Source organism: Myotis nattereri (assembly GCF_964212035.1).
Source record: "Myotis nattereri genome assembly, chromosome: 1".
Taxonomy (NCBI): domain Eukaryota; kingdom Metazoa; phylum Chordata; class Mammalia; order Chiroptera; family Vespertilionidae; genus Myotis; species Myotis nattereri.
In genome coordinates, this window is record NC_138075.1 from 146,209,489 (window position 1) to 146,231,127 (window position 21,639).

The following is a 21,639-nucleotide window of genomic DNA, read 5'->3' on the forward strand; positions in this document are numbered from 1 at the left end:
TGTGACTCCAAACCAGGCCTTTCCTGCTGCACCACCCCCTTCCTAACATAGAGCTGGTTTTTAAAGTCCAACTTACTATCTAGCAACAGAATGCCTGTACATTCTAACACGTGAGGTGGCGAGGAAGCTTGCAAACAGTGCAAACACTTTGCTGGTGCACCATTCAGCATAGCCCAGTGGCAGGTGTTCAGTGATATGTACTGAATGAGGGTGCTGGGCATTTCTCTTATACCAGTTGCCGTGCCCCCCCCCCCCCCAATGCTGCCTATGATAAACAACATTAGCATTGTTTCTCAAACAGGGCAATAAGTGAATAGCCAGTGTTTCCTTGAGTTCTTCAAGTTTTACCTTAAGTTAATTCTATATTACCTGATATGTATAAAGTTCTAACTTGGGTTGTCTCATGTGAGTAATGTTTATTTTCAGTAGCTGCTCTTATATGCCCTTCCCCTAACCTCCCTCACCACCACTCCTGGCAGCAGAGGAGGAGAATATGGGTTTTCCCGTTAAAGAGGCGCGGAAGTTTAGCAACTTCCAAAATGGTGCCCACTAAGTGAGAGCCAACAAAATCAATGATCTTATTTTCCCCCTAATACACTTATGTAAGCATTTAGAATCACATCCTTCTATTCCTATGAAAATGCTTAATTGCAAACTACCCTATTACAAAGCAGTTCAAAGTTTGTGTGTATGTCTGTCTCCCTGGAAGTTACGGCAGCTCCTGAAGTTCTCAGCATGAGAGAACATTCCATGGGAAATAGGGTAAATGCAGTTTGTACAACTACTGTCATGTGGCATTTGCTTCCCTTTTCTGCCAGAACATGCGTTGCTTCCTCGTGATTTTTCTCCTTTAAAGGGAAAGACACAGAGACATCTCATTATTGCTCCTGGGCCCTGAGTAGAGGTTTTCATATTGTTGCAGCCTTAGACCAAACTATAGAGGGAAAAAAATATTGTGCTTGGGACATCTGTAGTCAAGAACCTGTTCAAAGGCTCCTTCCAGCTAAATGGGTCCTTGCCAGCAACCCTAGCAACCAAACAAACTAAACCAGGAGAAAACACCCCTCCTAAGGGCCGATGTGCCAACTGTGGCCTCACAGAAAGGCTGGTTCCCAGAAAAAAAGGTGGGCCATCGTCCTCCTCGAGGCACGCCATCGGCTCTGAGCCTGCTGCAAGGAAGAAGCCAAGTCACCACGACCAGCAGGAGCAGTGGCTGGAGGAGCCCCTTTGCCCAGCTGTCCAGGAGAGCTTCCCTTGGCCTGTACCTCCAGGGGCTCTTGACTCTCCTTCCCCAGAACCCGCGGCAGCAGAAAGCAGGATTTGGGCTGAATGGGCCAGGCTTCAGCACTGCATTGACATCAAAGTTCTCTGGGAAAAGTTATCCTGAAAGCAAAATAAAAAATGAAGAGGGGCCCTAGCCAGCTTGGCTCAGTGGCTAGAAGGTTGGCCTGCAGACTGAAGGGTCGCAGGTTCTATTCCAGTCAAGGGCATGTGCCTCGGTTGTGGACTCAGGGGATGTGGGGGAGGTAACAGTCAATGTGTCTGCCTCATATCGATGTTTCTGTCTCTCCCTCTCCCTTCCACGCTCTCTAAAAAGTCAATGGAAAAATATCCTCAATGAAAAAACAAGAAGAGGGGACTGGGTCTGGGGAAGGAGCCACTGGCTCAGAGAGGATGCAAACCCATTTCAACATTGTTACTCATTCTTTGTGTGTGAAAATTGTGGAGGGGGAACCCATGGAGAGGCTTGCGCAAGGCTCGATCCTCAGCTCTGTATCCTTGCTGTCTACTTAATGGACAGGCTTTTTTTATTCATGGTTTTATTTCTAAGATCCAGAAAAGCCGATTAATATGTTGCTACAACCCCTCCCTGCAATAAAAGCAACAATGTCACCTCTTACATTATTTTGTTGGATTTTCTAGTCAACTCCTGAAAAAAGCATGGTGGGGCTTCAGGTATAACTACTTGGTTGATGTATATTAAAAAAGCTCAGATAATTTTCAAATGAATATGAAACCTTTATAAAAAGTAGGTCCCCTGAACATAAAATAGACATTTTTCCCTGGTTCAAGTTAGGACTAAATGAAGAGGAATTGGCGAGATTCCAGAGGATAGTAATAAAAATGATTAAAGGACTGATGATGAAAGGTTCAAGGAGTTGGGATTACTTAGCCTGGAGAAGAGAAATTTGAGGGGTGATTTAATGGCAATCTTCAAGTACAGTATGTGGAGGGTTATTACAAGTATGGTAGCCAGCTGTTCCCCAGCTGTATCGAAGGTTGAAAAAAAGAGATAGGATTTCAACTAGAGACTTAAGTTAGACCAATGGTATGAATGGTCCTCATGCTATCTCAATGGATGGGAAACCACCATGGAAAATCATGAAATACTGACGTTTGAAATGCAAAATGTGTATTTTTGGCTAAGTCAGATACCAACCTATATGCTAGTAGTGTAACAAAAGGGAGAATTCTAGAATACAGACTCAATACTGGGGAAATGTTGACTTTGGGGAGACTAGAAGGAGTTAACACCTTCCTTCGGCACAGGGACACCTTGACCTGGCGACCCACAGACATGGCAGCAAGCTGAGGGTGGAGCCCACAGCCATGTCTGAGGGGCTCGAGAAGGGAATAGGTCCCATCCGAATCCTGGGGACCCTCTTCTTCCCATTGGCCCTGACTTCGTCTACACCTGGGAAGGAGGTGGAGGGGCCCACTCCGTACAAGTTCCTTGGAGGTGTACCTTTAAAACTGCATCAGCAGTGCCCCTCAGTCGGGGTCAGAGCAGCTGTGACCTGGCCCGTGGAGTTAGTTCACCATCACCAACTCCAGATGATCAGGAACTTCACGCTTTTAAAAAAAAAATTACACTTTAAAAAATTTTATTACAAAGCTTCTTTTAAAAAATGCTCAGCACGTTAACGCAAACTGGAATGACAAACGTTAGGGGACAGTTTGGGGCAAAGGCTGTGCCTTGCTATTTAAAAAAAAAAAAGGGTACATCAATGATCATTTTAACAACTGGCATAAAATCCCACTAATTGGCTAATAAAAACAGATACAAATACAGAACATTTAAAGTAATAACAATTCAAGTGCTGGGCTTTTTACAAGAAGGGGTGAGAAGGAAAGAAATGAAAATTCACTGCAAACTGGACTACCGAAAGTATCTGTTAAGGTTTACCATTAAAAAAAAAAAAAAAACGAGATCCGAAGAACAATAAAATGGAATAGCACTGCCGACTGCGACCAGCAGAGTGGACGTGGCCACTTACTGGACAAGATGTTGCCCAAAAAACAGTGGCTTCTTTTCAGTCCCTTTTTATTTCCAACTTTTTCAGATCTTTGAATTTTACTTAAAAGCTCATAGCTAGCAAAATATACAAGAAAATTAAAGCTAAAAAGTGTAAAAAAAATATTCAAGTTTAAAAAAAAAAGGAAGCAAACTTGATCCTTTTGCGCTGTTAAATAAAAGCTTCAGGAGAAAGGCAGAGAAGGGAAAGTGAAGACGGAGACACAGAGGGAACTCGGCCACCCGGTCCCGCGGGGACGCTGACGGCCGGCCGCGCTGCTGCGGCTCCAGGTGCTCGCGGCCCGCGGGGGCAGCCAGGCCACCATCCTCGCCACGAGGTGACCGGCATGGACGCAAGAGGCTCTGGGAAGTGCACGGCGGACACGCGGGGAGGAGAGTGGCTCAGCTGACCCAGGGCCTGCTGGCATTCTCATGTGCTGCTGAATTTTCTTTTAAAAAACTTTTTACACTTTATTTTGGACCGTGGCTCTTGCAGTAGATGAAAGGGGTTCGGCAGTGATTGTCTCTGTGGATCAGTGTCTCTAGCGGTGACCTCAGGGTGAAGGTGGTGCCCGTTCTCCTCTGGGGTCGGCTGGGCAGGCCATGGAGACAGTCTGGGTTTCAACAAGCTTCCATCTCCAGGAGGGGTCCCGGGGCCGCCGCCTTGGCTTTGCACGTTGGGAATGAGCTTCGTTTTCCACCTCAGGAAGGAACACAGGAGATGCTGTTAATGAGACTCTGTTCTAAGGCCTGGACAAGACTCTCACCTCTACTGAATGCAGTGCATGACTTAGGGTCTCTGCGTGGAATGAATCCACTCTGCTGACTTGGCGATGGCTACACAAACTGCCCCATGGTAGCCCCGTAGCCCCAGACTACGTGAGAGATAAGTGTATTTTACTGAAATATTTATTTTAGTTCCACGTACGTATATACATGTATAGGTTATAATGTGAAATACACTTTTAAAAAAAATCCATTTACTACATTGGATCACGGACAAACATGAACTGTGGCGGGCAATGGCCATATAAGGGGAAGAGTTGTTCTCTAAAGTGTTTGGGTATTCTGTGCACTGTGGGGATCGGCTGTGTGATTGTCCTACACAGGACTCACCCCTGCTCCCATCAGCCCTTGCAGGCACACGCCCACCGCCAGCCCCTGCGACTGGCATGTGCTCCGTCCACCACTCAGTCCATTGTGCATCGGCCTCTCCGGTCTCACTGCAGACTTACGGTCCTCTCGTTTTTTCCTTCCCGATAACTAAGAGCGCTAATGTTAGCCTTGGTTTGTACACTTGACAAGTGTTTGAGTAACTGTTGTTTGATATTGCTGATGATAATGACTTTCACAAAGGATCCCCAAATCCTAAAATACGATTTTTTAAAGCAACTAAAAATAAAATATAAACGCTGTACCAGGATGAGACAAAGATGCAGGGAAAGTGAAAGCATGCCGAAGTTTGGTTCCTTCACCCGGGAAGGAACCTGGGGGGGCCACCCCGGTCAGACGACCTGGGTCCCTGGCCATCGCAGATGAATCCCCATATTCGTGTTTGTGCTGTCCTTCTTACCAGAAGAAGTTTTCTTCAAAAAATTAATTCTAAGAGTGAATTTCTTGATGCTTTCTGAGTGGAGAGAGACTTAGAGGAGAAATAGAAGGAAGCTTTGAAATAGTTTCATAATGAAACCTGAACTTGGCGTGGGAGGTTGCAGTCGGTCAACTGCTGTTCAGGGAAGGAGGGTGCTCCGTGGAGCGGGGACTGGGAGGGCAGGCGAGGGAGCGCCTGAGGTGCAGGCCTGTGAGCCTGGTGCGCCGTGCGCCTGGGGAACACTAGCTGCTCCTGGGATGGCGGCCTCAAAAGGACTCATCGAAATGGCGCAGGAACTCTCTGTGTGTCTAGGTAGTTACTGAAAATAGAAAGCAGCGACCAACCAGAGGGCAGTTAGCCACAGAGTGCTGTCCACCGAGGACAATGCCAATGCCTGGCCGCCTGCCAAACGCCCCTTTCCCGTGTGACAGGACAACACTGCCGCCTTGTGGTTTTCTAATGTGTGCTGAGGCCTGCAGCCCCGGGCGGCCGAGACCAGTTCCAGCATGACAGCAGGGCTGCATCGGGAATGGCTGAAGGCATTTCCCCAAACCTGAATAGGATACATTAAATTGATTGTGGCTGCCAGACAGCTAAAGGGCATCTTAATCTATATGTTATTGCCTCCTACTGGCCAAACACCTGAACAGCCGTAGGCTAATTCTTCCATTTCTGACAATGGACTCTGTACTAAACCCTGACCCTTTGAAGTGTATATCTCTGCTTCGCCTCAGGACAAATTGTGTTAATAAAAAGCATGGGGTCCTGGGACGAGGAGACCTAAGACCTGAGATCTTAGAACTTAGCTCCTTTAGCTAAGCTCCTCTGACCCCCAAATGCCTTTCAAAATTATGTTTCGCCTCCAGACTCCTACTTAATCTACGCACAGCCTTCTCCAGATTGCTGAACCCTTCTTGATGCTGCAATAAGAACCCCGGCACTGGGCCAGGCTCGTGCAGCGGCAGATGAGCCGGCCTCAGATCATCTACAGGCTGAAGGAGACACACTGTCCCTCTGTTGGGATCTGTCCGTCATCCCAGCCACAGTCTGACTATGAGGTCATGAGGTCAAGACCTCCACGGCCCTGCGGTGGCCCTACTCCTTGAGCAGGGCTGGACACCTGCCAGTCTGTAGCACCCCCACTTCGGCTCTCTGAGGCGCCCTTTCCCCTCTGACCTCACCCCAGTGGGCCGCCTCCTCTCCTCCTGAGCTGAGCACAGCACGAACACAAGTGTCAGGACAAGCTTGGCCGCCCGGGGGGCCGTCCACCACAGAGGTCACATGCACTTCCCGAAGGAACGTCAGCATCTGACGAAGCCGTTTCTTCCCCAGGTAGCCACACGCTTCCCCGCCGCTGATTCATTCTGTGTCCTCCCTCAATTCCTCTGGGAAAGCTGGCTTCAGAGTCCTCTGTACAACGGACAAAACGCAGCTCGCCCCCACCGGGACACTTTCCTAACGGTGGCACGAACATTAAATACATGGGCAGAGAAACTGCCTCAGCTCTCAGGTATGGCGGTCCGAACCTGGTTGCTCCTGTAAACACAGGGTTGTCAGGGCAGACCAAGTCTTACCTCCAAGTGGGGCCAGTGGGGGCTGGCAGGGTTGCTTCACTGATATAACACTGGTCAAATCAAGAGTCTTTTCAAGAAACCACAGGCATGGCGCCGGGAGACTAGAGACTTCCCACATCTAAGGCTCCACTGGGGGCTGGGCCAGGCCAGGCGAGCCCGGCGCAGCCCAACCCACCAGTGAAATCTGTGCAATCAAAGCCGCAATTAGACGCCCGCTTCAAAGGGAGCCAGGAGCCCTGTGTGTGTCAGAGCTCAGGCTCCTCCAGCGGGAGTCACTCCCGAGGGTGGCCCTCTGGACAGTGGGTTCCCAGCAGGCACAAGGCGACCGCCGCCCCCAGCTGAAACCCATGTTCTCGCTCCTGGACCAAACACCCGTCTTGACAAAATATCCCACTAACCAGATGGAACCAGAAGCCCAAAGGTTTTAAGATGGAGGGAGAACCAGCCCTGACTCTGAGGCGTTAGAGCTTTCTCGGTTTGACTCAGAAGTGAAGAGAGAGGGCGTCATTCCTGCTCCATCAGCTCTGACAGGAGAGTCTACGAAGCTGATGCTTTGCCAGCCCACACCTGCGGGCTCCGCGGCCCGGCCCCCTTCCCCAGGGAGGACGCATGTGAGAGGGACGCGCTCCGTGGGGCAGCGGAGCGGGGCTGTAGGAATATGAGGAGACCTCCCCCAGCCCCTGGGTGTCATGCAGTATCACGTCCTTGCTCAGAAATGGTGAAGGTTCAAAGATTGGAATTAAAAAACCCTTCCTTCCTCCTCCACCCAAATGTGACTCGCAAGGAACAGGAACTGCAAATATTCTAAAGTTATGGCATGAAATCCGAGGAGAGGTGCCTGTGAGGTGAACAGAGGCAGGTTTTAATTGCGAAGTTTGCCTTACAGCAGCACACTGCACACCTCATGCCAACTGTCGAAGTTTCAGCCCAGCCGCAGGGCAAACTGACAAAAGCCTGTGATTTCAGGGCGTGAACTCCCGCCTTGCGCAATGTCATGTATGTCAGGCGAGACGTGCCTCCTTCCAGAGCAGGAAGCAAGCATGACGGAGCTAGTCCGGCCGTGGTTTCAGAGGAGGCTGAGGCATACGGTCATCAAGGGGCAGATCCCAGGTGACGCCCGAGAGAACCCAGGCCTCCTGGCTCCCTGTGGGTCACAGCCTTGCTGATTCCCAGGAGGCCTTGTCTGCAAGAAGCTGGTGAGGGGGAAGGAAAAGCAATGTCCGCCAAGCACGGGTGTGCCAGGCCCTGGCAAGTACTTGACATGTACAGTGTCATGTAATCATCACTTACAGATACGGAAATGGGGGCTGAGTGAGGTTAAGCAACATGCCTGAGGTCACCCCCAACAGGTGGCAGGATTAGCTTTTGAGCCCTGAGCATATGTTCTCTCCACCACACCTTTCTCCTCAGTCTGTCAAAAAGAACAAAGCAGCTTCCTGCAGCGCACGGACAGCTTTGGCAGAACCGCCCCCCTCACCTGGCTGCCCGTGAACCTGGCAGCTTCAGTTCCAAAGAACACAGCTGAAGGCGAGAGCGTGGCAGGGCCTCAAGCTGTCCCGTGCTGGCAAGTTCACCCCCACAAACAGCACATACCGCCCTTCCTCATCAGAGCAACTGCCACGCGCCAACTGGGCCCCATGTACTTTTCATTTATATATTATTTAAATAAGCTTCGTCTTCTCATTCCAGATCCACATAATGTCAGAAGGCGCATATTACTGTCCAAGAGGGGTAGAGTCTCAGGCAGAAAAGGAGGGCACAAAATATTGTAAAGATCAGATTTTAAAACAATTATTTTTAATCCTCGCCCAAGGATCTGTTTATTTTTAAATTGATTGTTAGAGAGAGAGGAAGAGGGTGAGAGAGAGACATGGATGTGAGAGAGAACTTGGATCGGTTGCTTCCTCCGTGCAACCTGACTGGGGATCGAACCTGCAACGTAGGTATGTGCCCTGACAGAGAATCAAGCCCACGACCGTTTGGTGTACCAGAAGGCACTCCAGCCAACTGAGCCACCGGCCAGGGCAAGAGCAGAGTTTTAAAAATCCAACATGACGGGTCATTTAAGAATATTGGCCAACAGCACCAATTCTTCATTAGCATGTACTATATATGTCACATCTGTGCGCTGTGGAATAATGATAGGAGGTATTAAGAAATATTTAATTTCCACGTATTCTGTTGAAGAAGGCAAAGTTACACCCAAAAGAGTTAACCATTACATGCTTTGTTAACTTAAATAAAAGGCAAACCTAGAGTTCGCTGGGAAACCCCCTTATTCAGAAGGGCTGATTTCCTTTATAAATCCAGATGGCTCAGTGAGAAAAGCATTCTGATTAAAAAGAAATGTGTCCAAAATACTTTTTTTCTATCAACTATTCTGTGCATTGATGTTTATTCAATTGCATGAACAATACCAAGTATTACGTGTCCTACGAGGGTTGAGCGAGCCTCACACTTCTCTCCCTCCGATACTTTAATGGCACGTGATCAACACTGAGAGCCAAGGGTCTGGTTCCCCATTCCTGTTGCCCACGGCACCTCGCACACAATGCCAGCTCTTTCGGCTGGGAAAGGAGGAAGAGGGATTGATGGCAAGGACACCGCAGTACAGCCAAGTTTTCAAAGGCTTTCACCAGGTGGGCGACAGTGCCCCCCCCCCGCCACCCCCCCCCCCCCCCCCGGCCCAATGTCTTCCCTAACGCATGGCTGTCCAGATAAAACCGCCCTGTCTGCTGAGCTAACAGGCCAGGCCGCAGTGACTACAGAGCTGCAGTGCACACCTGTGGGCTGCTGCCGCGCGCTCCTCTCATGCCCACTCCTCACCCCCAGGCTAGAGCAGTGAGCCTGACAGCACCTGTACAGCATGCCCTCCTCCTCTGGCCACAGCTGATGACGGGTCGGGCAGAAGTCTGTCTGAGCGCGCCGGGCCAACCAGAGCCCCTTCCCTGGGGTTGGAAAGAATCACCATCCCTTTGGGAGACTGAGATTGTAACAACACCTAAGCTTGGGAGTTCTGGCCTGAGGATCAAAGAACTCAGGAAGTCAGTCTGCAGGAGGGAGAATGGAGCAATTGTCAGGGAGGGACGGACGTAAGAGGCAGGAAGAACCTTTGGACAGCTTTCCCAGGCCACCCACCCTCTAGTCCTCTCCTCAGCCCAACTGTCTGGCTTCCACGAGATGCTCCTGTATCCTTAAAATAGATTTCCTGCCCTGCTCACGCTAGCATGGGTTCTTGTGCGCCTTGTGATCTCGAGGAGCCCGCAGCAGCGCGCAGAAGGCATCCTGCAGAAGGGGCAGGATCTGAACACCCGCAGTCCACATACGGTGTGGCCCAGCCAGTGCCCCAGGCAGCCGTCTCTATTTAAGACGGTGTGACCAGGCCTGCCCTTACTTGCAGATGTCACTTTCCTTATTGAATGTTCTCACCACGGAGTCCCTAATAAGGAACATTGTAGTCAAGTGTCAGCTGGGACAAGTTTAGCAGGGATTGTGGGCAAACAAGAGGAGGGAAGGCACAGGCAGGCCACCATCTCAGACAGGAGCATGCCCAGGGCAGGGGCTGAGCGTGAGCCTCTCCAGGCCACCGAGACCTCCACTTCCTGCTCAGAGTAAACCGTCGGTCCTGACAAGGCAAAGGACACGCTACCAGGATCCGAGCGCTGAGGAAATGGCAGAGGTGCCCCTGGGCAAGGCCTCCATTTGAAGAACCAGGCAGGTGGAAAAGGTGCACATGTTTTCCCAGGACACGCTGACTCAGGCCCACGGGAGCCACGCAGCACCACTGACCTTTATTCAATTTCATGAACAATCAGCCCAGCTGGTGTAGCTCAGTGGTTGAGCTTCCCTTTCCAAAAGCCCTCAACGCCCGTGTCCCCTGCTCAGTGCCTGACACACTCAGTGCCTAAGTGTATATTAAAATATTCCCTCTAATTAATTTTCTTTCCATGTGCACTAGTCTGAAATAAACGTTTTTCTCAACAAGACCACTGAAAATATCTAGTCCACTCCCTGACTCCAGGGCAGGGTACTCCCGGCTTCAGGCCAGGGTCCTGAGAGACCCAGGCTCCAGTCCTATCACCCGCCCTGAGGATGTCTCTGTTCCACTCTGTAGTCAGGCTGCTCTGTAGGGAGGCCTCACAGGACCCAGGGACCCCAGATTCCCCGTCCCTAACCACCTCGCCAGGCTCGCAAATACCACCATCAAACAGAAAGCTAGAACAATTTTCTTAAACATATAAATCCAAGCACTGCACAAACAGCTATTGCATTCTATACTGTACTAGAAACTACCTCCCCTACATACCTCTTGGCTCCAGAAAAATAAAGGTTAAAGTAGAAACACTTGAATTTTTCAGGTTAGCGAGTATACACGATAAAGCCGAAAGCAGGTGTGTCCGTACCGAGCGCCTGTGTGCATCTGTGTCTGCATTGAACCGGAGGGTTTTTGTTTTAGAGATAGTATGTTTCTACTTTTAAACTAGTTCTTTGAGGTTATATAATCAAAGAAAATACATCAAAATATCACTAGAATATCTTCTCAGTCTATATAATTTAAGATGGTGGGCTTTTTTTTTTTGGTATTTGTTCTGCTAAAGTTACTAACCAAGTTGTGAAGTTACATTTTTAAATTAGTAAACTCAGAATGATAATCCTCTCTAAAAAAAATTCTAATTCTTGGCTTCTTTAATTCCGCATGAATCTTGATTAGCTCAGGAAAGGAAATTCAGTCTTTGAGGATAATCTCTGACTTCTGACAAACTCTTGAGATGTTACGTGTTCCAAATCAAACATGAACCAAAACACTGGAAGCTCACAGCAACTTGATCCCTGTTCTAGCAAACCCAAGAATTCCCTCGTGACAGAGCAGCTCAAGTGCTGCCTCTTCAAGGAAGCCTTCCCTGATTTCACTCTGATTTACTTACTTCCTGTTCTCTTTATGCTTACATAATGCACTGCATGCGCCTCCTTCCTAGCACAAAGCATATTATTTTCTAATTACCCATTTGTACATCTGCATCTTCTTAAACTGGGAGCATGCCAGGAAGGGACAGGGCCCAGTTAGCAAGCAACGCCCCCCCCTCCCCGCCCCACTGCCTAATGCAGTTCTTGCAGGAGTCCTCCTCACTGTATATTTGCAGAGAATAAACAAACGATTAGCCCAGCTGGTGTAGCTCAATGGTTGAGTGTTGACCTATGAACCAGGAGGTCCCGGTTTAATTCCCCGTCAGGGCACATGCCCGGGTTGCAGGCTAGATCCTCAGTGTGGGGTGTGCAGGAGGCAGCCGATCAACAATTCTCTCTCATTGTCGATGTTTCTCTCTCCCTCTCCCCTTCCTCTCTGAAATCAATAAAAATATATTTTAAAAAGGAAACAACAAAAAACACACAAATGATTGGCATTCATGATACTTGCCTTCCAGTTGGGCCTGAGGAGAACGTGTGCAGTCTCATCCCCTGTGGCCCTGCGCTCCCAGCATCCCACAGCCCAAAAGCTAAGGATGAACTGGGCTTTCATGAAAGACCCACAGCTTGGGAATCACTCCAACCTAGAAGAATGGCTCTTACAGATCCCACTGCTAATTGTCCTGGAAGCGGTGGCAAGGTATAGCGACGGGTGAACGCCAGTTCTGTTTCAGCACGATTTCACCAGAGCACACACTCTGCTCCTAAGACCCGAAGTGGAAGCACAGGGGAAACGGGGACACAGCTGGGGGCACAGGAACTGCTTAATCGCCAGGTTTTATCTCGGTCTGCATGAGGCGACTGCAGTGGCATTTCCCATCAGAAAAAGAGGAAGCTTTAAATGAAACCTATCTTTTGAAGAGTAGAAACACAAGCTTCCAGAGGGCTTTTTGGTTCGCTGAAGAGAGCCTCTTCCTTATTAGCAGGGCATTTTCCTTTGAGTTGATGGTTCCATACTAGTCATGAGCGTCTCTAGCGTTTGAGCAACAGACATGGATGAAAGATTTTCTTTAAGGACAGCAAACAGTGTGACGTTTCACTGAGTACATAAGAGAAGTAAACCATCTCAAAAAAATACCTTCCGGCCCAGCCGGTATGGCTCAGTGGTTGAGCACTGACCTGGTTGATTCCAGGTTGGGCGCATGCTGGGGTTGCAAGATCAATCCCCAGTAGGGGGTATGTCGGAGGCAGCCGATCAATGATCCTCTCTTATTGATGTTTTTATCTTTCTCTTCTTCTCCTTTCCTCTTTGAAATCAATTAAAAATAAAACACACACACACACACACACACACACAAAACTCTTCCTGTTGGAGTCAGGACATCTCCCCTGCCTGGGCTCTGTGCTCCATCAGCTTTACCTGACTACAGAGAGGAGCAGCAGGACTTAGCTAATACTCCGTTACTTCCCTTCAGAACTGAAGACCAGCCGTGGGAGCTTTCACATCATGATTGATGTGAAATGATTGATTCTAATCACGTGTTTTATCTGTCTTCAGTTTGTATCTAAGGTGAAGCCAGCACTAGCATGACTCAAGACTGTCAAATGGAGCCACTTGATCATGTCAGCGGAGAATCAAACCCATAGAAGCAGAGCATCCAGGCCCTGGCCTGGGGAGAAGGGGGTAGGCAGGGCGACCTATGCAGGAACAGACGGCCACCGTGGGTACAAGTCATCCGAGATCACACAGGTGTGTAATGGTTACAAACCACCCAGGCACAGAATGCAGACTGCAGGCTAGTGAATATAAAAGAGACCCGAGTCTCTCTGACAACACTGGGAGGCAGTGCAGACCACGGGGAGCAAAGCAGACGAGGAAGCTGGCCGGACCCCTCTCAGTCCTGCCACGCGAGGAGCCAGGGGCACACTGACTGGAAATGACCCGCCCCAGGCCCCACAGCTTACCCAGGGGTGACGTGAGGGGCCGGGGCCTCACTCCTAGTCCAAGCTCCTCCTGCGACACAAGGCTCTCTTTCCCTGCCTTTCCTTGCTTTGCCACTGCTCTATTTCAAACCATACACACAACACCCTCCATTTCTCAGGGGTAACAAGTGGGTGTCCCCAAGTGTTACACCCTCAGAAAGACCCTTTCTGAGCAGCCAGCCTGAAGCAGACACCAAGCCCAATCCCCGCTTCATTTTGATTACAGCGCATATACTTCCCCAGTCACTCTTCATCAACCACCCGACAACGCAGCAGTACGAGCACCGTGAGAGCAGGGGGCTCCCGCGCCTCCTCCAGCACTCTACTGCCAGGCCTCGCGCAGCCTGGCTTCCGCTGGGTGCTCAGTGCCTGCTGAATGATGACGAAACACGTCAACTACTACACCTATCACAGTTCCTGAGTTCCTAACACAAAGAGAAGGTGGGGGAAGAGCAGAGATACTATTCGTAATTTACTGAAATCTTTATGAATGCAAGTCTTAGCTCCTTTCTGCTCTCTATATATTTATTTATATTTATATATGTATTTTTTTTATTGATTTCAGAGAGGAAGGGAGAAGACAGAGATAGAAACATCAATGATGAGAGAGAATCATTGATAAGCTGCCTCCTGCACTCCCCCTACTGGGGATCGAGGCCACAACCCAGGCATGTGCCCTTCACTGGAATCGAACCCGGGACCCTTCAGTCCACTGGCTGATGCTCTATCCACCGAGCCAAACCAGCTAGGGCTGCTCAGTAATTCTTATCAAGGGACCACCAGTGCAGCTCTCCGAAGCAGGACAGTGAGGGGACAGTGACTTCAAAGGCTGAAGGACGGCCCAGCCGCCAGGGGAGCCCCACCGTCTGGAGCCCCACAAGCAGCTGGTGGGAATTTTGACTGGAAGAGGGTGGGGGCCACTTTATTTTGTTTTCTTCTGGGACAGGTTAGAGAGGACACCTTAACTTTAGAAAAAAGTGACAAGAAAGCACAATGATAGTTATGACTTATTTTTTTTAAAAAGTTGTTTGGGATACACTCACTCTAGGACACAAACTCTGCTTAATCTTCTAATGGAAAATACTAGGTAATGTTAATCAATAAGGACACAAAACCAAATACAAACTCTGAAATATAGTAATACATTTTCCATGGTTTTTAACAGAAACAGCATTAGAGATTTTGATGCAAATAGAAGGTGGAGCAAGTCTGTGAAGGTCAGTCCTCAGCACACCGCACTGTGGAGGATCTCCCCTTTGGGGGAAGAGCACAGAAGGAAAGACTGCTGTCCAGACCTGCGTCAGTACTTAAAAAGAGTGCAAAAAATCCCACACAAGCTCCTGTGTGTGATGGTTACTAGAATTACTTCTATTATGATGCCATGAGCTTCTGGAGGCAGGGCTGGTGATTAAGTCATCTTTCTGCTCCTTGCTCCTCATCACCAAGTGGGGAGGCCTCAGAATAGGTCCTAGGATCATAGCTGTCAGGCTGAATTAAAGATGAGCATCTGTGACATTTTTTGGATTCTTTGTTTGGACACCTAGATGAAGAAATGGCCCTCTTTTCAGAGAAAAGCCTGCCTCTCTGCATTAGTTTAGAAGAGTTGTGTTTTAAATGATTTTGAGAGAGATTTGTTGTTCTATTCATGTATGCATTCATTGGTTGATTCTTATATGTGCCCTGACTGGGGATTGAACCTACAACCTTCCTAGGTGGGGACAATGCTCTAACCAACTGAGCTACCTGGCCAGGGTTAGAAGACTTTTGATATCACAGAACTACGGTGATGGGATTCTGAAGAACCTGGGAATCTGAGTAAGATCAGGGAGTTGCACAGAGGAGAGAGCACCTGAGTCGGGTCTCAGTGAGGGTGGAGGAGGAAGGCAGGCACCTGTGGCACAGAAACAACTGCAGGTGGCAGGTGTTACCACCCCCATTTCATAGATGAGGAGAACGAAGATGAAAAAGCTGAAGTAGAGCCCTGGCCGGGTGGCCCAGCTGGTTGGAGCATCATCCCATGCACCAAAAGATTGCAGGTTCAATTCCTGGTCAGGGCACATGCATAGGTTTCAGGTTCAATCCCCAGTCAGGGCACGTTCAGGAGGCAGCTAACCAATATTTCTCTCTCACATTGATGTGTGTGTCTCTCCCTCCCTTCCTCTCTCTCTAAAATCAATAAAAAACATATCGTTTGGTGAGGATTAAAAAAAAAAAAAGCTGAAATAGATTGCCCAGGCAAAAGGTGGATTTAAAATTCAGATCTACTTGGTTCCCAAACCTCTGCTGGCTCCTTTGGGAAACTCCATTGACATCTCAGCACCAAAATGTAGTTCTAAAGACTAAGTAGGAGTCACCTGGTTCTAGTCAAGAGCCAAGTGGTCTACAGGCCAGCGCTCCACACAGGCACCCGGCCCTCCAAGCACAAGGCAGTGCGTGCAGCAGCCGGCACCCACCTGGGAACCGCTAGTAATTCTGCCTGGCCCGAGCACAGGGCTCAGAAGACAGGCGGGAGGGCAGGAGGGGCGGGGAGCGAGCGGCTGAAGGTGCACTCTGAGGAGAGGGGAGAGGGGAGAGGTGGGGCGGCACTAAGTGGTTTGCTCTTGATCCTCCGGGCGGTGAAAAGCACCGACTGTTTTCGTCCGGAAGTGACATAATCAGTCTGTGTTTGAGCAAATTCCTCTGGAAACTGGCAGGAAAATGGCCCAAAGGCTACTGCAATAATCCGATGGAAAGTCTGTGCCCCGAGCTGTTCTGTGGCAGTGGCGAGTGAGAGAGGAAAGCCAGACAGACCCGAGAGACAGAACGGACAGCACCTGGATGTGGCTGCTGGAGAGTCAGCAGAACCCAAGGTGGCTCCTTCGAGAAGAACTGGCCCTGGGAGAAAATGCGGACACACTACGTTCTGAAAAACTCAGCAAAGACCAAGTCAGTGTACAAGGCAGGTTCCCTGGGCTGGTGGTTATGTGGTCAAAAAGAAATGAAATGAGTATTACTTGCAAATAGTAGGGGGAGATCTAGCAATGGTTACCAATAAAGAAAACTCTTGGTAGCAGAATACAATTAATCAAGTACGTGGTCCCCATGACAGGTTTAATAAGTAAGTAAGTAAATAAATAAATAAATAATTAAGTAAATAAATAAATAAATAAATAGAGCACATCTTTCTCACGAGAAACAAATGAGTAACTTTTAAGTATCTGTGTGTCATCTCAATTGACAGGAAGCCCTAGAGAGCAGAAGGAGCCGAGCTGAGACAGAACGGCCTGGGCTCCTCACCCAGCCCCGGGTGCAGAGAAAGACCGCATTTTGCTTGCTGGTTTGTGTTGCTGTTTGTTTGTTTTTTAAGGAGGCAGATCTGCCACTCCGAGTAAGGAATGGCTGAGAAGAGAGTCAGGGAAAAGGGGATGGAGGAAGATTAAAGGGGCAAAGCAGGAAGAAGGGGAGAGATGAACGCATACTATATTGCAAATACATAGCCGGTATAAAAACCATCAGATTCTTTTTAAAGCACAATTTGATTTTGGTGGAGTTTCCTCTTTAAAGGAGCAATGCTGAGTGAGCAAGGAGATTCGCAAGCAAGTGCCTCTGTTTATAACGAATGTCAGCAGTAGGACCAGAGAGTCGTTCTTACCATGTTTCAGATGTAGGCAGCTGTCATTCTTGGACCTGTACCTGCAGAAAATTGTGTCTTTAACAAATTTTTATTGACGAGGTTTTTGAACATTCCAAATACGTAGTAGCTACAACATCAAGTGGACCTGTTTGCTTTACTCTTTATGGTTCTTATACCAGCCATTTTTATTTGTGCAGTACAGGTGACCTTACTTTTAATGAAAGAAAAAGGGGAAATAAATAGGACCTCACTGATAGATGCCTTGAATTAATGTGTAGGAAAGATAAACCCTAGCACCATGTTTCATCTTTTTAAATAACCTAAACCACAAAAAAGATTCTCAAGGGGATATAAGGTAGCATATTATAGAATCATCATAAAAATTTTTACTGTAAAGAGTTCTGCAAATAGAAGAACAGAAGTATTAATAAAGCAAAGAGGACATAGACAACAGAAGCAAAAACAAAGCAAAACAAACAACCACAGTTAACCAGGATTCCAGGGGACAGGGTTGGGGAAAGGAGTTTTTAGATGTACCTAAACACGAAGTCACATTGAAAAGAAAGGTCCCTTAAAACATTTTTAAAGAATTTCAGGAGGAAAAGCAAAGTGGAAGTATTACAAGATACAGATGCAAACTACTTTAAAGGTGTTTGTCAGAAGCGTGAGGATTGACTGAAAAGTCACGGGGTGCCTACCTGATGTGGATTCCTGTAGTTTCTCTCTCTTCCTCTTCTTTTTCTTACCCTGGAAGAAGACGGACACAGTGTCATGTGATAAACTGATCTGAGAACACACGGGTGAATGGGACACAAAAATACAGATGGGCAGTCAACGAAGAGATACAGATGCCTCATATTCATTCATTCTCATTCTCTTTCTCCCCATCCCCCCTCAAATCAATAAACATATCCTTGGCTGAAGAGAAAATATGTAGAAAATCACATTAACAATAAAAAACAAAACTATAAGATCATCTTGAATATACTGTGTGAAGACATGAAACCATGTGTTTATACACATCAAGATAGCTTTTCTTCATGCCACAGGGCCTGACTGTTGAAGCCGTAAGACTTTGGAAAGCTGACTGAAACTCTCCTCACAAACACTAAGGCAACGGGCGGAACCGGGACCGGTGTGAGTGATCACCGAATAACTCGGTCTCTAAGGTTACTGAGTGCGCCGGGAGGGGAGCGACAGAGTCTCCGGAGAGCATGCTTCTCACAGGCACCCCCGTCGCCCTTTCAGATGGTTTTCACAAGATGCTGCGAGGCTGTTTCATGTCTGGAACGGACTTCCTCACTTTCGCCTCTCCCTCCCATCTGTCCTTTAACACTCATCTCAAGTGTCATCTCTTCCAGGAACTGCCTCTCACCCACCCGACCCCTCCCTCAGCCGGAGCTCACCGCCACAGCCATACCTAACTCACCACAGGGGCTGTGCTGGGCTGTGTCCCCGTCCCTCCCGCACAGCTCGTCTCCCAGCGCACCGCCCGAGCCAGCGCCTCTCTAGAACAGGTGACTGCAGCCTCTGTGAAACAGCCTAGGCCGCGGTCGCCAACCTTTCGGACCTCACGGGCCAACGCGGACCACCGGTTGGCGACCACTGACCTAGCCTACATTTCAAGGACAAGCGGGTGTTTCAAGAGAACCTACAGTTACAGTAAATAAAAAGAGCTACATAGTTTGGATGGCTTAATGTCAACCTATACAAAAAAACAAAATTCATGGGTGGTAAGCATAAAAATATTTTTCATAAAATTATATCTAATGCTGAGGCTATTAAGCACTAAATTTAAAAGCTCTAATAAATATTTAGCTGATCTCACCTAAGAAAATACGTGCACTGTTGTTGATTTATGAAAACCTCAGTTATAAAAGCTATAAAAACACATTGAAGTTATGAAATCTGTGATGCCATAGAATAATAGGGCATTTTAATAGTAAATCATTGAACTATATTCAATATGATCTCAGTGAGGATCAGAATAGCATTCTGACATTAAAGCTAAGCTACAATAAAGATAGTCTTGTTTAGACTATTCTCATACTGTTATTTTAAGAATACCTTTAGCTAAAGTGCTATCACTTGATTGACTTCTGTTTGCCTTAGCAATTAATAGACTTATTTTGATTTATGATAAAAATTGTATGTAACAAAGCTGGCTTTCCCCTTATCCAGGACAATCCTAAAATCAAGTTTTGCAAAAACAATTTCCTTTAGAAACTGTGCAGAGGAAAATCTTTCACGGTAAATTCACATGACACTGGCTGCCTTTAAAACATTCTTCCCATCTCTCCATATGGACAGAAGAAGAGAGAGCAAGAGGGAGAGAACGTTTCCTTTATCTCTTCTAACAAGTAAAAAGTCACTTCTCTACTTAAGGGTCAGAGCCAGAAACTTCAAAGACATTCAAGATGCAATGCTCATTCAATCTATACAGATTCATAGCACAGCACAGCCCTCCCCTGGGCCAGAGAGGGAAGGCCAGCTGCCCCCTCAGGCAAACTGCATCCAGGAGATGCAGGGCAGGGTGAGAAGAGGACACTTCTGAATCCCTTTGGGCAGGAAGCTGATTCCCACATAAAGGGCATGGCAAAGGCTCTGCCCAGAAGATGCTAATTATAATTACCAGCCGGGAACAGAAGCCCAGTGCAGGGGAGAAAACTCTTCAACTCAAGCAGTCTTCTTTCTTAAGGAGGCGCTGGGAGACTGAGCCTGATGAGTGTATGGGCTTAAAAAAATCTTTTTTGCCATCATTTCAATGATAAATAAGGTCCTTTTTTTTGTTTTTTTGTATGGAAGAAAACATAAGGTGTTTTTTTATTTATTTAAAAAGTTTCATTTAAAAAATTGATTAGCACTTATAGCCAAAAGACATTGTGACAGCTCAAAGCTTTCAAAATGTGATGATACATTATGAAGTCCATTAACTTCCAAAAATAGGACAGAGCACCAGCATTAGCCACACTGTGAAACACTTCCTCCACGAAAGCCCTGGGAAGAGAGGATGAGTGACAGCAGAGGGCCTGGGCACGCGGCGGGCCTTACATAATTGTCTCTCGCCGACCAGCCGGGATACAGCTGCATATGAAGCTGCCTCTCCTTCCGCGCTAGTTCATAATACTTCGCCTGCTCTTCGCGGGAGAGGGCGTGCCACTGAAACAAAGGGGGGGAAGGGGGAGACAAACTGAAGTGAGCAAAATAGACACAGTATAGAGTTCATGTTTTCAACACCGAGGAACGAAAACATTAAGCCCTTAAACATCGATTTATCTGTAAATGGCAGAAGACCCAGCGCTGCAGACATCCCGCTGGAGCCTGGCGGCTGGAGACAAACTCAAACCTTGGTCTCTCTGTTCTGTTCTCTGATATCACAGGAAACACATCAAAGTCAACCCAAGTACCCAGAGTAACAGGATCTGTCACCCCCCCTTCCTCTTTTCCAATACAAATTAAAAAGAACTTTCACTGCTGAACCTCAACGCCCAATTTAGCCCTTTACAGAGTTTGTAGCATATTCTGATATCTGAGCCTAAGTACCACTTATTTATGCAAAACGTGATAACTTCCAGATGTCTTTCCCACAGACACATCCTCACTTCGCACGGGCACTCTCCCACTGTCATATGAAGAGCCTGAAACCTTCATCATATGATCCTGTCCGTAGAGCAAGACGTCAAAAGTCAGTCTGGCCCACCCCTTCACCCTCTCCTCACACGTACATAAACGCTGATTGTCTCCAGGGAGAACACTGATAACATTGTACAATCAATCACACACGCACACCTCATGGTGCTGGGTTTTCGCTTCCTTCTGATGGAAAGAAGGAGCATTATCCAAGTTTACTTTGCCGTCTAGATTTGAGGCAACAGTACCTACTTTGGAGAATACAGTAGCTGAAACCCTGCAAACTTCCCATTTCCCTTTCACATCACGGATATATACGTACATGGCAAAATAGCTTATGTAGGGCAAGGCATCCCTTTTGGGATTTTAAGTAGCTTATATTTGCACACTGCTCTGCATATATTTGCCCATAACTTGCCCTAGGCCCCCAGTAGGCGGTTGCAAATATTTTCCCTACTTCCTCAGTGTCCGGATCTGTCAGCAGAACCTTCCAGGAGACTGGCTGAGCTTTGGGGGACCCCCACTGTCCTGAGGTGATGGCACGGAGGCGGCAGCTGCAGGAGCAGACCTAAGTCCACGGGCACACCCGCATACGCCCACTCTGGATCAACCCAGCCTCCACGCCTGCTCTCCCAGCTCCCGGGGGTAGGCAGCTTCCTAGTTCACTCCTTCCATGCAAGGCTAGGCCAGTCTTTCTCATTCATGTCCACCCTGAATATTGACTTTAATTCCCCTGTTCTTGGGAAAAGAAAATACAGGATTGGGGAGAGGAAGGAGTGAGAGAGGCTGATGAGAAAGTCCTCAGGAGGAAGTGATGTCTCAGTCCTCAGCTCGGGATGGCCCCTGAAGGCAGGCTAGGAAGCTTTCCTGGGGAAAACAGAAACAGCCGCTGCTCTTGTCTGTCAAGAGAAGCCCATCTCAGGAGGAGCACTGACGCCCCTCCTACCACATCCCACCCACCACTCCAGCCTCCAGCAGGTCAACTAAGCCCATGCCCTTTGAAATCCCCTTAAAAGCAGGGCCGCTGTGTTGGATAGGGTAGATGATT

At 48.0% G+C, this 21,639-nt stretch overlaps 1 protein-coding gene across 4 annotated transcripts in view; it reads right to left on the minus strand.

Moving 5' to 3' along the window:
* Nucleotides 1-2,870: 2,870 nt before the first annotated feature.
* The window catches only part of LEF1 (lymphoid enhancer binding factor 1), a 116,222-nt gene continuing 97,453 nt past the window's right edge, over nt 2,871-21,639 (minus strand). For 2 of the 4 annotated variants that reach the window (XM_081088831.1, XM_081088830.1), the window contains 4 exons: nt 20,013-20,120; nt 17,660-17,708; nt 16,980-17,020; nt 2,871-3,996 (listed from right to left, as the gene is read on the minus strand). In XM_081088831.1, coding sequence (XP_080944957.1) covers nt 16,986-17,020; nt 17,660-17,708; nt 20,013-20,120 — 192 coding nt within the window. In that variant the 3' untranslated portion in view covers nt 2,871-3,996; nt 16,980-16,985. The remainder of the gene's footprint in view (nt 3,997-16,979; nt 17,021-17,659; nt 17,709-20,012; nt 20,121-21,639) is intronic. The other 2 variants (XM_081088833.1, XM_081088832.1) reach the window with 1 other exon arrangement.